A 14,260-nucleotide genomic window follows, 5' to 3' on the forward strand; every position below is an offset into this window, starting at 1 on the left:
GCCTGTTACACCCAGTTGAGAAGTTCATCCAGAAATGGTGTTTGAAAGATTTGCAGACCCCGAAGAGGTGACTGTTGAAAGTCATGGAACTAAGAATAAAACAGTTGAGTTAAAAGAAGAAAAATGATATTTCTTTTACTGGAGGGGGAGTAGATCATATTGGGGGTGTGAGGGGTACCCCTCACACAAGCAAACATGATTACAGTTCTTTTACTCCCTAAGCCAATTCATCGGCTTCATTTCTAGATTTATTCTTAGTAATTCATAAACAAAGGAAACAAAGCTAATGGTGAAGCAATGTAATTTAAAATCAAACAGATTAATAATGAAGGTCTAAACCTCATTTTGGAGAGCTTTCCAGTATGTACCACACTTTTTGGTTGCTGTGGTGGTTGCATTTGGGAGGCCAAATTTTGCTACTCTCTTATGCTGGATTTCAAGCCGATGTCAAGCAATGGATATAGTATTAGGCTCAGGAAAGTAACTGAGTAGTTGAACTTGATGGCCCTTTCGAACAGGGTCAGTAATCTACATGTAGCTCTGTATAGAATTTAGAAGAATGACATTCCTTGAGTTGCAGGCCTCATGGCGCAGTGGTTAAACTGCAGTACTGTAGCTGAAACTATTCATGACCTGGGTTCAGTCCCAAGTAGCTGGCTTAAAGTTTACTCAACTTTCCATCCTTCCAATTGAGTAAATTGGGTCCCTTGTTGGGAGAAATGCGGCATATAAATAAAACTACTACTACTACTACTACTACTACTACTACTACTACTAATCATCATCATCATCATCATCATCATCATCATAAGAGTACCGAGCTTGCTGGGGGCAGGGGAGTATGTAGCCTGCACAATTAAATTGAAAACTGCCCAGAAAGTGCTTTAAATGCTGTGGGTGATATATAGGCAGCACACTTTGCTTTTTTAAAAAATATATTACCTCCTATTTTACAAGAGTGATCAACTGAAGCATTATTTTTAGGCAGCTAAATAGCAAACTGTGTAGAAAAAGCATTCAAATTCCTATGTTAAGTGTTGGGGTAAACGTAGCCCGGTTGCATAACTTTTTTTTTTTTTTGCTTTCCAGGGAGACTTGAGTGTTCCTGATGTTCCAAAATCAATGGCATGGTGTGAAGATTCAATTTGTGTGGGTTTCAAGAGGGACTATTATCTAATAAGGGTAAGAGATATTTTAGACCAGGGATTGCAATCTCAGTGGACTTGAGGGCCAAATCCTTCTGAGTGGCACTAGGCCCAGAAGTGCTTGGGAACAATAATTCAAGCAAACAAACAAACAAACAGGAAATGTCTTGATAGGCACTTCCAGTTTGATTTTTGGGAGTATTGGTCCTTAAGGTAAGATCTGCCACTCCTGGAGGCTCCATGAGCAGAAATTGGTCTTTTGAGGCCAAAATCCTTTCCCCCCATTCTGGGGGCTCTGGGGGCCACATATTGCACACATCTTATTTATATTAAGCCAGAAAAAAATAACATTGATCCTTTCCTCCAGAGGAATCAATAGAAATGGAAATAGAAACTGTCTTTGTAAAATGACTGTTATGGGCTCAGTGTAAGTTAGTTATACTGGCAGTTTCACATGTATGTCAGTGCACTCTGTGTACCTCAGCATGTACTGTAGAAGACTTGAAACTGGCTGTTCTAAATGGTCTTGATGTTCCCTGTTATTGGGTGAAAACTATCTGGTGCTTCTGACACGAATGAAACAGAAAGTTAGTTAGATATGTTGGTGTGTGTGTATTTGAGAAGGCATGTTTGCTTTTGCATCAACAGTTTCTAATTATATAACCTTGGCAGACTTTTGAATGTTCTTAGCTAATCTTGTGTAGTTCTTTTGTATGAAGTGACAGTTCTATTTATACGACTTGCAGGTGGATGGGAAAGGATCCATCAAAGAACTTTTCCCTACAGGAAAGCAGCTTGAGCCATTGGTAGCCCCTTTGGGAGGTGGCAAAGTTGCCGTAGGCCAAGATGATCTGACTGTTGTGTTAAATGAAGAAGGGACCTGTACGCAGAAATGTGCCTTGAATTGGACTGATATCCCAATAGCTATGGGTAAGAACTAGTAGCTTTTTATCTTCATTTAAGCCAACAATAGCTCTCCTCTTTCTTAGGAATTTTATGTGAATAAGCCAGTTAAACAGGTCAGAAATGATAGCACATTGCTCAACGTAACAGGCAGTATGAAGGAGCCATCTTATTCATTTCTATTTTAAATATATTTGATACCAGCTTTCTGCTTTTGTGCATTTTCTTTTTCTGTACTTAGAGTAGACATATTTCTATTTCTGGGACGTACTTTGAATCCAGAGTTGAAAATCTCAATGATATATAAAAAAATTAACAAATGTTCATGTACTTTGATGAAAAAAAAATCACTATTATTGACAGTAGATTTTGAGAGCATTTCTCTGGAGCTAGATTCTATTGTTTAATCTTTTGTTCCTAAAACAGAATATCAGCCTCCTTATATTGTGGCGGTACTGCCCAGATATGTAGAAATTCGTACTTTTGAGCCCCGTCTCCTGGTGCAGAGTATTGAGCTACAAAGACCACGCTTCATTACTTCAGGAGGGTATGAAAAATTTAATGAACATCAGTCTTGTCTTTGTAGGCTTTAACATAGGTTGTACCTGACAATAAAATTATTTCTTAGCATTTAAAATTGTGGAATAAAGGAGAGGAGAATAATCCAGTTTCTTGAGGTATGTTGATAACCAGTCTTTTTCTTTTTAACAGTACAAATATTGTTTATGTGGCCAGCAATCATTTTGTTTGGCGTCTTATTCCGGTTTCCATCGCAACCCAGATTCAACAGCTTCTCCAAGACAAGCAATTTGAATTGGCTCTTCAGTTGGCAGTAAGTGGAGCCATGTTTACTTTGTGCTGGTGTTTACTTTTGTAAACCACCGTCTGCTCAGTGCTGAACCTAACTAGTTTTAGGGCTTCCTTTGTTTGAAAACAGCACTTAGGTGTTAAATAATGCCAAAAGTCAGCAGTCATTCACTAAACATCTGACATTTGTTTTTAGATATATTGACCCTAGTTCTAATATTCCTGGTTCTTCACTGCATTTTTTATCCTCCTGATCCTAGTCAAGTTTAAATTTCTCTTGTAAAAGGACAGCTACAGCAGGAGCACATGACTTGTTCCAGATGACTGAGTAATCTTTATATACTCACAATAGTAGTCTAAATATTTGATAGAACAAACGAGTCTCAAGTTGCCCCCAGAAGGAGGGAATAGTAAACCACTCCTGAGTTCCCTTTACCAGGAAAAAAAACTGAAAAGGGTTGCCATAAGTCAGAATTGACCCAATAGCTGATGATTATTATTAGACGGAGAATTCTTAGCAACCTTTGTCGAGCAATAAAGACAACATGTAAAAAGTCTTAATTTATGCCATTATTACAGAGCTGGTCGACTTCCAGAGATCTAGGGGGACACATGTGCTCACTCATGGATTTTGGAGAACTGCACTGATTCATGCAGTCCCACAATTTATTTGTTTATTGATTGATTGATTGGATTTCTATCCCACCCATCTAGACCAAAGGTCTACTCTGGGTGGTTTACAAATTTAAAAACAATAAAATCAAAAATATATATTATAGATCCAAGGTGACAATTATTTTTTTAACTCATCCCCAAACCCGAACAAGGAACCTTACTTTAGATGGATAGACAGACAGACAGACAGACAGACAGACAGACAGAGATAGAGATATAGAGATATAGAGAGATAGAGAGATAGAGATAGAGATATAGATATAGATGTGTGTTGCAGAGTGGGGTTGCTGATGGCCTCAGTGGTGGCATAATTGTTTCCATGCCCAAGAGGAGAGAAAGGGACATTTAAAGCAATTTATAAAAATCTTTTAAAAATTTGGGGGAAGGATATGTACTACTTAGATGTCAATTGATCCTGTAGTTGCCCTAAAACGAACTAAAATGTTGTCTTCCTGTAAAGCCTCTTCCTTTTTTGTTAGTGTGATAATACATTTTTAAGAGACTTACTTCTTTGAACTGTTTTATTAAACTCTAAACGTATAGTATTTTAAGAATGTTGACCATTACCACACATGGAACAGCAGTTGTGCCAACAGTTTGGCCATTTTCCAGGGTGTCTGTTGTGTGCCTGGACAGCTGATCAGCTGCAAAACCAGTGCATGACCAGGGCAGATGACAAAGTGGTGAACACTGCTTGCATGATTGCTGTTTTGCATGTGATAAACCTGACAGGATGCTGGCTTCTGTTTTTCCAGTATTTCGCTTCTTTTTATTCTTTTAAGGATATGAAGGATGACTCTGACAGTGAAAAGCGACAACAGATTCATCACATTAAGAACCTCTATGCCTTCAACCTTTTTTGTCAAAAGCGTTTTGATGAGTCCATGCAAGTCTTTGCCAAACTTGGGACAGGTAAATTAGTTGTGTAGCCAGCGCTTGAAAGGAGCTAGTTGCAGGAGCTTATTGTAATCTCCCAAATCTGATGCTAAATTGTAAAGCAACCTGATTTAAAAAAATAAAATAAAATCAAGGGCTTTTAACTGTTCATGAACTTGAAGTGAATATATGCTACCTACTTGTGGTGGATTTGTGCAGCCATCAGCTGTTGTTATTAATCAGGGTGAAGGAAAATTAATTTTGAGCAAGTAGGATTTATTTTATTATGTCTCATGTGGAATGCTTCTAGAAATACTTCTACATAGCAAGAAATAGCCTTTTCGATATGTACATTCTGCATTACAACTAAAGATGTGTGATCAGGTTTGGGTTTGTTGGTTTGTTTGTTTTTATTCCAGCTTCCAGAATTATCAAAGAATTCCTCAGGTTGAGTTCTGGGAGTTACAGCCCACAGACAGATACCTACATTTTACTCACTTCTCCCAAGGCCTACCTCACGTCTTGCTTTCTGTCTTAGGTCTTGCTTCCTGTTTAAAAAACAAACCACCCTGGTTCTTCCAGTGAGCCTTAGGTCTTTCTGAGAGGTGTAGTTCTCTGTGGTTGGCCTTCTGTAGAGCTTAATGGGCAGTGAGACATGGGTAGAATCATAACTGCAATTGTACAAATCACAGCAGCAAAATGATAATTCAGGAGTTGCTGCTTGTATTTTTGTTCATAAGCCAAGTTTTGTGATAGGCATGTGACTGGGAATGTGATGGCCAACTTGTTAATTAGTGATAGTTTGTTGCCTTGATTTTACGTAGTTATTCTTAATGTTAGAGTAAATCGCCAGTGGGCTCCTGGCTGGTACTGTATATTTTTCCTGCTTTGTTATTGAAATCATTTTGGTTGTGTCTCATTCTTTAATTCCTATATGATGTATGGTAGGGAAGGAATTATAATCAAAGCTTGTGCACTCATTGTTGGCTTGAACTGTTTCTGTTTTCGATGTAGGTGGAAAGTCAGATTATTTCTAATATAACAGTTATTTCCAAAACACATCAAATATTAGTAAGAGGTAATGAAAAACTTGAATTGGAAAAATATCCTCAGTTTCAAATTTGAACACACGGTGCAGTGTTTTGAAAGACTATGACTTCACTATGTTTTTTAAAAATTTTCATTAGATCCTACTCATGTGATGGGTCTCTATCCTGAACTATTGCCCAGTGATTACAAGAGGCAGCTCCAGTATCCTAATCCAGTTCCAGTTCTGTCCCCAGCAGAGCTTGAGAAAGCACACCTGGCACTTATAGATTACCTAACCCAGGTAAGCTGTTAGCACTTGAATTGTTTGTGTTGGTCATGCAAATATTTTAATGACAGCACTTCCTGGAATTGTTTCTTAAAAGTTCTTAAAAGTCTGGAGTTCATCAGCTGTTACCTACAGGAGTGAAGTCTTGGAGAGAAAGAAACAAAAAAAATTAGAGACCACCCCCACCCCTTTTGGGATGAGGGCTCTCATTTTTCAAGCCTTTACATCTTTATTTTACTTTATTATCAGTTGTAGAGTGCCTTTCTCCTGGTAAGGGGACCCAAGGCAGTTCACAGTGCTAAAAAAGTAATACTAAAAGCCTAATAAATTACAGATTAAAAAGCAATTAAACTACAATAATAATTAAAACCCACTAATTAATGAAAGGCATTTAAATCTTTAAAAATAAACTTAAACAGCAACAAAAACCCAGCATCTAGGTACATAGTCATAGTTATTAGAAGCTTGCCTGAAGAGAAATGTCTTCAATTGTTCGTGGAAAGATAAAAGGGAGGGGGCAACCTAACCTTCAAAGAGAGAACACTCCATAATCTGGGGAGAGCTGTAGAGAAGGCCCTGTCTCTTGTCCCCGTCCAATGGCAATCGGACTGAGAAAAGTGCCTCCTTTGAAGATTTTAAGGGCTAGGAAGACTCATATGGGGAGACACCGTTATAGTACCGTGTTTCCCCAAAAATGTAGCTCAAAAAGGTACGCATGATTCATTTAAGGCCAATTTCCGAGAGTGACATGAGAACCGTATCGTCTGCGTATAGTAGCAGGGGTACATTGATTTTAGCCAATTTCAGGGAGTGATATTCAGGAGCTAAACAACTTTTGGAGAGGTCATTAAGATACAAGTTGAATAGTGTGGGTGCCAATATGCAGCCTTGGCGAACCCCTCTCTCCACCTGGATGGGGTTTGACAGATTTCCATCCATTCCACATCTTACCCTAATTGTGGACTGCTGATAGAGACTTCTGATAAGATATAAAAGCCTTTTGTCAATTGAGGAAAAATAAAGTTTTTTGAATCAAAGGCACACTTGATGTCTATAAAAGCTGCAAACAGGCCTTTTCCATGGAGGCCCATATACTTCCCTGCAACATGGTTTAAAACTATACAATGGTCAGAGGTGGAGCGGGTCTTTCAGAAGCCAGCCTGTTCGTGCCCTAAAATGTTTTTCAGCTCAATCCATGAGCTAAGTCTGTCGTTTAAGTATCTGGCATAAAGCTTACCCACTATAGAGAGAAGGATAATTGGTCTATAATTTGAGGGTTCGTTCTTATTGCCTTTCTTATAGATTGGTATCACTATTGCCTCTGACCACGAATGTGGGATTTGCCCAATGTTGTTAATGAATGTAAATAACGGAGCTAAAACAGGGACCCACCAGACTGCATTAGACTTTAAGAACTCTGCTGGAATTAAATCCGGACCTGATGCCTTCCCATATTTTAGACACATAATTAACTTATTTCCATTTCAGTGACTGGCTCCCAATATTGCAGTTTGTTTAAATCTGACCATGAAACGTTGACCCTTTGGATAGGTTTGGCCTCCTCGAATAGCTGAGTAAAATGCCTTTCCCATATATATGGTGGAATGCTACAGTGAGCTGTTCCTGAGCCAGCAGATAGTGCCCCAGGAACCAAGGCTCAAAATAGTTTGGAGTCTTTGTTCAGTACAGAGTCTAACAGAACATTCCACTGTTTCTGAGTTGATTTTTTCTTTTTCTGGACAATCAAAGTTTTGTATTGATTTTTAGCTACATAATGCTGCTGAGGAAGAACTGCTAGATTCTTCTTCCTGTACTGCTTGTAAACTTCTCTGAGTTAATTTTTCTTTAATAAGCATTCCTTGTCAAACCACTAAGGGGTGAGCTTGTCCGATTGTCTATGAAAGTGAGGTTGTTTTGGGGTTAGAAAAGAACATATTTTTAGAACCAGCGAGTTACAGTTTAAGACAGCTGAGGCCATGGTAGAATCCATGGGTGTCATTATTAAATTTCTTAAGTTCTCAGCAAACGAGGAATTTAAGAAATTGAAAACATTATCATTTACTTTGTCCAGATTAAATGTTTATAACGTACGGATAGGACATTGTCATCTATGTGTGGCTCAGGGGGAAGATGTATTGTATTTGAGAGTGATAGAGTTAACAATAAGGGTAGGTGATCACTTTCTACAGTTATAGTCTTGTCTGGCATTTAAAATGTAATATTTGAAGGAGTGAACTGTGATTGCATGAATATGTCAAAGTACCCTCCAAGCTAAAAAGGATATATCCTCCCATGATGGTATCACTGTCTCATTTCCTAGTTCAGCTCTTCATTTTAGCTGTTGTTTGTTGTTCCTATGGCACTGTTAAAATTTGCATTATCCAGTGACCTTCAATCTATATGTTGAAAAAAAAGCAGAGGAAAGAAGGGAATCAAAAGTACAGTGGTGCCTCACTTACCGATTGCCTCGTTTAATGATGTATTCGCTTAGCGATGAGGTTTTAGGAGCGATCTTGCGCTCCGTTGAGCGATGTTTCCAATGGGGAAACTTCACATAGTGATGTTCGGGACCATGCCTCGCATAGCAATGACAGTTTAGGTCCCCCTGTTTCGCTTAGCGATGTCCGTTTTGGCTATTTTAAAAGTGTATTAAAATGTTCAAAATTGTTTAAAATGCTTGGAATCATTAGTGCACCTTGTAAAACCTTTGCAAACTTAATTTGGCTTTGCTCTGAGTCTTCGTTAATTTTTGGTGAATTTTCCCCCCCATTGGAATGCATTGAACTGTAGGTTTGTCAGCTGTCAAACCTACAGTTCAATGCATTCCAATGGGGGGGGGAAATTCACCAAAAATTAACGAAGACTCAGAACAAAGCCAAATTAAGTTTGCAAAGGTTTTACAAGGTGCACTAACGATTCTAAGCATTTTAAACAGTTTTGAACATTTTAAGACACTTTAAAAATAACGAAAACGGACCTGTCAAAACCATTGAAATGCATTGAAACCTATTTAATGCATTCCAATGGGGGAACTGTGTTTTGCTTAGCGATGTTTCCTATGGCGATTTTCGCTTAAGGACGGTAATCCGTTCCCATTGGAACGGATTATCCGATTTTCAATGCATTCCTATGGGAAATGGTGTTTCGCTTAGCCATGTTTTCCCATAGCAATGTTTTTTTTTTAACCAATTAACATCGCTAAGCGAGGCACCACTGTATCTAGACAATAGGGAAAAGAGGAGAATTAGAGAAGCTAGGCTAACAAAATCAATTACAAATGAAATTGCTCTGAACTAATGTACCTTGCCACGGTTCATATTTTTCTCTGGGCCCATGCAGGCAAAGCATGATACATCTTCATTCCCTTTACACTAACTCTTAATTTCTGCAGAAAAGAAGTCAACTAGTGAAGAAGCTGAACGACTCAGACCACCAGTCCAGCACTTCTCCGCTCATGGAGGGGACCCCCACCATCAAATCCAAAAAGAAGTTACTGCAGATCATTGACACCACCCTCTTGAAATGCTACCTCCATGTGAGTTTTCTGCACCTTCTGCCTCTAAGATCTCTGTTTCTGATCAGACATTTAGACTTTCAGGGACAGGAACTGTGGTCAATAATCTGTGTTTATTAAGGACCAAAAGATAGAAACACTGTAACTTCTTGGGCTTTGAGTATGGGGGGGAATTTAACTGCTCTAATAGCATCATTTTGTTAATGCAATTTTTAAAATGTTGATGCAGTTTTTTTAAAAAAATCAAAACTTTATAGTATGGTTAGACAGCCTGAAACCAATCCCCGTCTACAATATTAGAAACAACGAGAGTAACAAATATCCTTTTATTTTAAATGATTTTTTTAAATTGAGTAAATATCTTTCTTTTTCTGATTAAAACCTTGAAGGCAGGAGATGTACAGTCGTAAATGGTTCCAGGTTCCCTGAAATTGTTCCTCCTTATTGGCAGACTAATGTAGCCCTAGTGGCGCCACTGTTGCGACTCGAGAACAATCACTGCCATATTGAGGAAAGTGAACATGTGCTCAAGAAAGCTCACAAATACAGTGAACTGATTATACTATATGAGAAGAAAGGTCTTCATGAAAAAGGTAAGAGCTTTGAGATGGGAGGAAGCAATCAGTGTGTAATATGTGATTTGTAGATCAGTGTTGAGTGATCTCTAGATATCCGTGGGCCACACTTGCCCATATCTGGACATTGGAGGATGGCACGCTTGCCCAGAGGTTGTTTTTTTTAAAAATACTGTAAAAGAGTACCTTATTGAAATGGCACCCATACCCCCCCATGGTCACAAGAAGACTTTTTGAGCCCGAGTCAGTTCCGAATCAGGTGCTTAAATGCAGGAAGAACGCTAAATAAATGGAGCCTTTGTAGCAGGGCAGAATGGAAGAGAGGATTGATTGTGAAAGAAGCACGTGCTATAAAAACATGCGCTAATATTTCGTAGACTCTCAGCCATGTGAAAAAAAGGGCACAGAGTGTGTTCATTGTACGGCCTCTTTGATGTATATTGGTCTTGGTCCTTAAAAGGTGAAGATGTTCATGCACACTTGTGCACACGGAAACTGAATGCAGCTGTCTTGTGATGGTGTTAACTCCATGTTTTTTATTGCCTAAAGCACATTCAGCCTGAGTAATTACGTTGTTTAATTTAAAGGATAATATTTAGAGAACTTTATTTTATTTTGCTGAAGCCTTGCAGGTGCTAGTGGATCAGTCAAAAAAGGCTAACTCACCTTTGAAGGGGCATGAGAGGACGGTGCAGTATTTACAACATTTAGGTGAGTATAGTTGAACATGGCTTCAACATTTAAATTTTACATTCTGCCTTTGGACTGAACAGAAGGTTTACTGGGACCCAGGAAACAAAACTAAACAATACAACCTGCAACGGGTTAATTGCTTTCATAAAATAAATTAGGCTACACAATAATATGAAAACAATGGACAGTGGTTAATTTGGTTCTAAAGCTTTTAAATCAAATACATATTCATCTCTTCTTGATCTCTCCTGGAAGAAGTAGCTAAGCCTGGCAAACATTGAAAGACCTTCAGAAATCGTACTGTTGTAACAGTGATGGTCTGTCCTGTATCGTTAACCACTTGTAACTGTCCCCACAAATGACTTCAAAAGGGTGTGATGGTCTTATTGAAGAAGACACTTTTACAAAAATAAGTTGGACCTAGACAGTTTTAACAGCCCTAACTGGAAGCCAACACTTTGACTTGTACCCTGGAAAGTGGTGGTGGGTGAAGCATTTCAAGCATATCTTAGCATTTTGTGGAGCAGATCCCAACCAAAGGTTGTGATGTGAGGACTGTGCATCCTTTTTGGGAAAGGATATATCCAGCATTCCCTCTAAGCCATGCATGTGCACAGTGCTGCATCAGGTGTGCACAGACAAGCCAGTGTTTCCGCCCATTTGCTTCTGGTTGCGGCTAGAACCTTGCATGCAGGGTGTAGAGCCCCTGCTCAGCACTCCAGAAACTTAGAGGGAACATTGGATATGTCTGACTATCTCTGCTCTTGTGGATATTTTTCCAGTGTGTTTCTTTAAATTATTTTGTTTCTTATTCTAGGCACTGAGAACTTGAATTTAATATTTTCCTATTCTGTTTGGGTGCTCAGAGACTTCCCTGAAGATGGATTGAAAGTAAGCACACTTGGTCACATTTGAAAATATAGAGGAGGGGAGGATTAGGGTCTATCCACTGTCCATTCTAAGTAAAGCAAATTACAGATGAAATCGCTTAGCGATGGGGTTTTGGCCATCACCAGAGCGATCACTTAGCGATGGCCCCTATGGGGAAAAATCGCTTTGCGATGATCGTAGGGAAGTGATCATGGCAAAGCGACCCTTTTTGCACAGCTGATCGGCAGTTCCAAAATGGCTGCCGGAAAAACAAATGGCCACCCGCTGTTTTGCCTCGCTTTAGAGGCACCAAAATGGCCGCCCCTATGGAGGATCTTCGCATAAGGTCAGTTTTTAAGCCCATAGGAACGCATTAAACACGTTTTAATGCGTTTCTATGGGCTTTTTAAAATCGCTTAGCAACGTTTTTCCTGGAACGGATTAACGTCGCTAAGTGAGGCACCACTGTATACTAGGTAGGTTATTCTAATATTTGGCTTGATTAGTTCACATTCCTGAAGGTATCTTAAAAGTAAATAAATTGAGACTGCTTTACATATTACAGTGCCACCCAGAGACCAGTTTAAATTGCTACAAACAGCAGCTGTTCCTAGATATACATGTACAGCCTCTCACACAGATGGCTTAAACTGCCCTCAGAGTAAAATGCTTCATATAATCTATTGTAATGGCCTTCAAGGATGGCTAGGGAAATCTTGGCTTGGCAGGGTACAGGTATGTTTGGATAAAATATAGCAGTACATGCAAAGTGCATTTCATCTTATAGAGAGCCTTTCTTTGTAACAAATTCAAAATACACTAATAGAAATTGCAGGATTATGTTGGGTACAATGGTCTTGTGACTGAAAGAGAAGCAGAAGTTAATAATTCTAAGAGAGTTTTTGTTTTTGTTTTTTTAGATGACAGTGCTTAGTATTGCTATGCTGAATGGAGATGAATATTATGCTTTTTGTGCCTCTGTGAAGTAGATATACAGTGGGGTCTCTACTTAAGAATTTAATCCGTATTGGAAGGTGGTTCTCAAGTTGAAAAGTTCTTATGTTGAATCTGCATTTCCCATAGGAATGCATTGAAAACCATTTAATCCATATCTGCTCTTTTCCGTCCATAGAAACTACAGTGGAACCTCTACTTAAGAACTTAATCCGTTTTGGAATGGTGTTCTTAAGTTGAAACGTTCTTAAGTTGAAGCAAAATTTCCCATAGGAATGGACTGAAAACCAATTAATCCATTCTGGCTGTTTTTTTTGTTATGTAGAGGTGCATTCGTACATTGAAGCATTAGTTCCCTTAGGAACTAATGCAAAACTGGTTAATATGTACTCTACCACTAGGGGGAGAATTTTTTTTAAACCTAAGATGACCTTAAAAAAAGAGCAGGAAAGTTTTTTTTTTCCTGTTCTTATCTTGGATTTCTGTTCTCAAGTAGAAGCAAAATTTAGCAAATGGAGCTGTTCTTAATTTGGATTGTTCTTAAGTAGAGACGTTCTTAAGTAGAGACCCCACTGTATGGGAATTAGATAGCTGTGTGTGTGTGTGTGTTTGTGTGTCTGTGTGTGTGTGTGTGTGTGTGTGTGTGTGTGTAAGAGAGAGAGAGACTTATAGAAGTGGGAATAGTTTTTTATATCTCTAATATTTTATGGACATGGATATACACGTGTATATTTGTGTTTGTATATTGTGCTTCCAGCTTCATAAAGCTGAAGAAGAGAGAGCCTGTTTCCATGGTAGAGCACATACTTTGCATTTTAGACTCTGGTGTCTCCAGTTAGGGATGGGAAAGAATTTTCCGTTTAACCATGCCAGTCAGTGCCAGCAGTACTGAGCTAGATAGATGAATGGTCAGATTTGGTAAAAGCTTCCTGTATTTGTAGCCATTGCATATCATTTATGAGTTTATGAAATGAAAAATTTGACTCCCTTCAGAAAAATGTGTGTAAAATGGCAAAACATAACCTTGTGAATTCAACTTTTTGTCTGTCAGATATTTACAGAAGATCTTCCTGAGGTGGAATCCCTTCCACGAAGAAAGGTTCTCAACTTTTTAATAGAGAACTTTAAAAATTTGGCTATTCCCTACTTGGTAAGACCTTTCTGTAGTAGTAAAATTTCTTATATAATAAATGTCTAGCTCTGTCTGATCGACTTGTGAATATGAAAGAATTATAGCTATATCAACCAGTAACACAGCAGTAGTTAAATTTAGAGGTAAATAACTTTAATTCTTGGCAGATACACATTGAAATGTTAATGGAAATTGCAATTCTTTTAAAATGTGTGTTTGCACACTGGATGCATATATGTTTTCATAGGAACACATCATCCATGTCTGGGAAGAGCCTGGTTCAGAGTTTCACAACTGCCTGATTCAGCTCTATTGTGAAAAAGTACAAGGCTTAATGAAGGAATATCTCAGCTCTTTTCCTCCAGGTATGTTCACCCATAGTCCACAAATCTTTGGAAACAATATCTTGATATCAGCCACCCCATTGAGAAAATGATTCAAGCAAGAATCCTGTTGGGAGAAGCCTATGTGGAAAGATGGTTGCCTTCCCCCGCCCCACCATTGGTGCAGTGTTCCATGAGTGATTGGTTGTGTGATATATTTTGCAACCACAGTGTGACCAGTTATGTGACAGATACACCACCAAAGTTAAGGGGAATTCCTTATGCAATTGCCCCTTTTCCCTAGTAGCATTCTGGCTGTGTGATTCTTTGATGTGAATCATGGAGATGGGGATAATGTGGCCCCTGAGAAACTTTTTCAACACCCAGAACAAAAAATATTATTTCTCATTTTATCCCCCAACCAGAGAAACAGAGGACATGATTCTCCTTTAAAACAAGATGTCCCCTGCTTGATTTT

At 38.7% G+C, this 14,260-nt stretch overlaps 1 protein-coding gene across 3 annotated transcripts in view; it reads left to right on the top strand.

Moving 5' to 3' along the window:
- Positions 1-14,260, top strand: part of VPS39 (VPS39 subunit of HOPS complex) — a 39,439-nt gene that overhangs the window by 14,692 nt on the left and 10,487 nt on the right. For all 3 annotated transcript variants that reach the window (XM_020793742.3, XM_020793743.3, XM_072986220.2), the window contains 12 exons: positions 1,090-1,182; positions 1,892-2,075; positions 2,475-2,595; positions 2,760-2,880; positions 4,313-4,442; positions 5,594-5,736; positions 9,113-9,256; positions 9,687-9,828; positions 10,435-10,521; positions 11,321-11,394; positions 13,379-13,477; positions 13,707-13,824. In XM_020793742.3, coding sequence (XP_020649401.2) covers positions 1,090-1,182; positions 1,892-2,075; positions 2,475-2,595; positions 2,760-2,880; positions 4,313-4,442; positions 5,594-5,736; positions 9,113-9,256; positions 9,687-9,828; positions 10,435-10,521; positions 11,321-11,394; positions 13,379-13,477; positions 13,707-13,824 — 1,456 coding nt within the window. The remainder of the gene's footprint in view (positions 1-1,089; positions 1,183-1,891; positions 2,076-2,474; positions 2,596-2,759; positions 2,881-4,312; positions 4,443-5,593; positions 5,737-9,112; positions 9,257-9,686; positions 9,829-10,434; positions 10,522-11,320; positions 11,395-13,378; positions 13,478-13,706; positions 13,825-14,260) is intronic.

This window comes from Pogona vitticeps, chromosome 1, assembly GCF_051106095.1.
Source record: "Pogona vitticeps strain Pit_001003342236 chromosome 1, PviZW2.1, whole genome shotgun sequence".
In the NCBI taxonomy this organism is placed as follows: domain Eukaryota; kingdom Metazoa; phylum Chordata; class Lepidosauria; order Squamata; family Agamidae; genus Pogona; species Pogona vitticeps.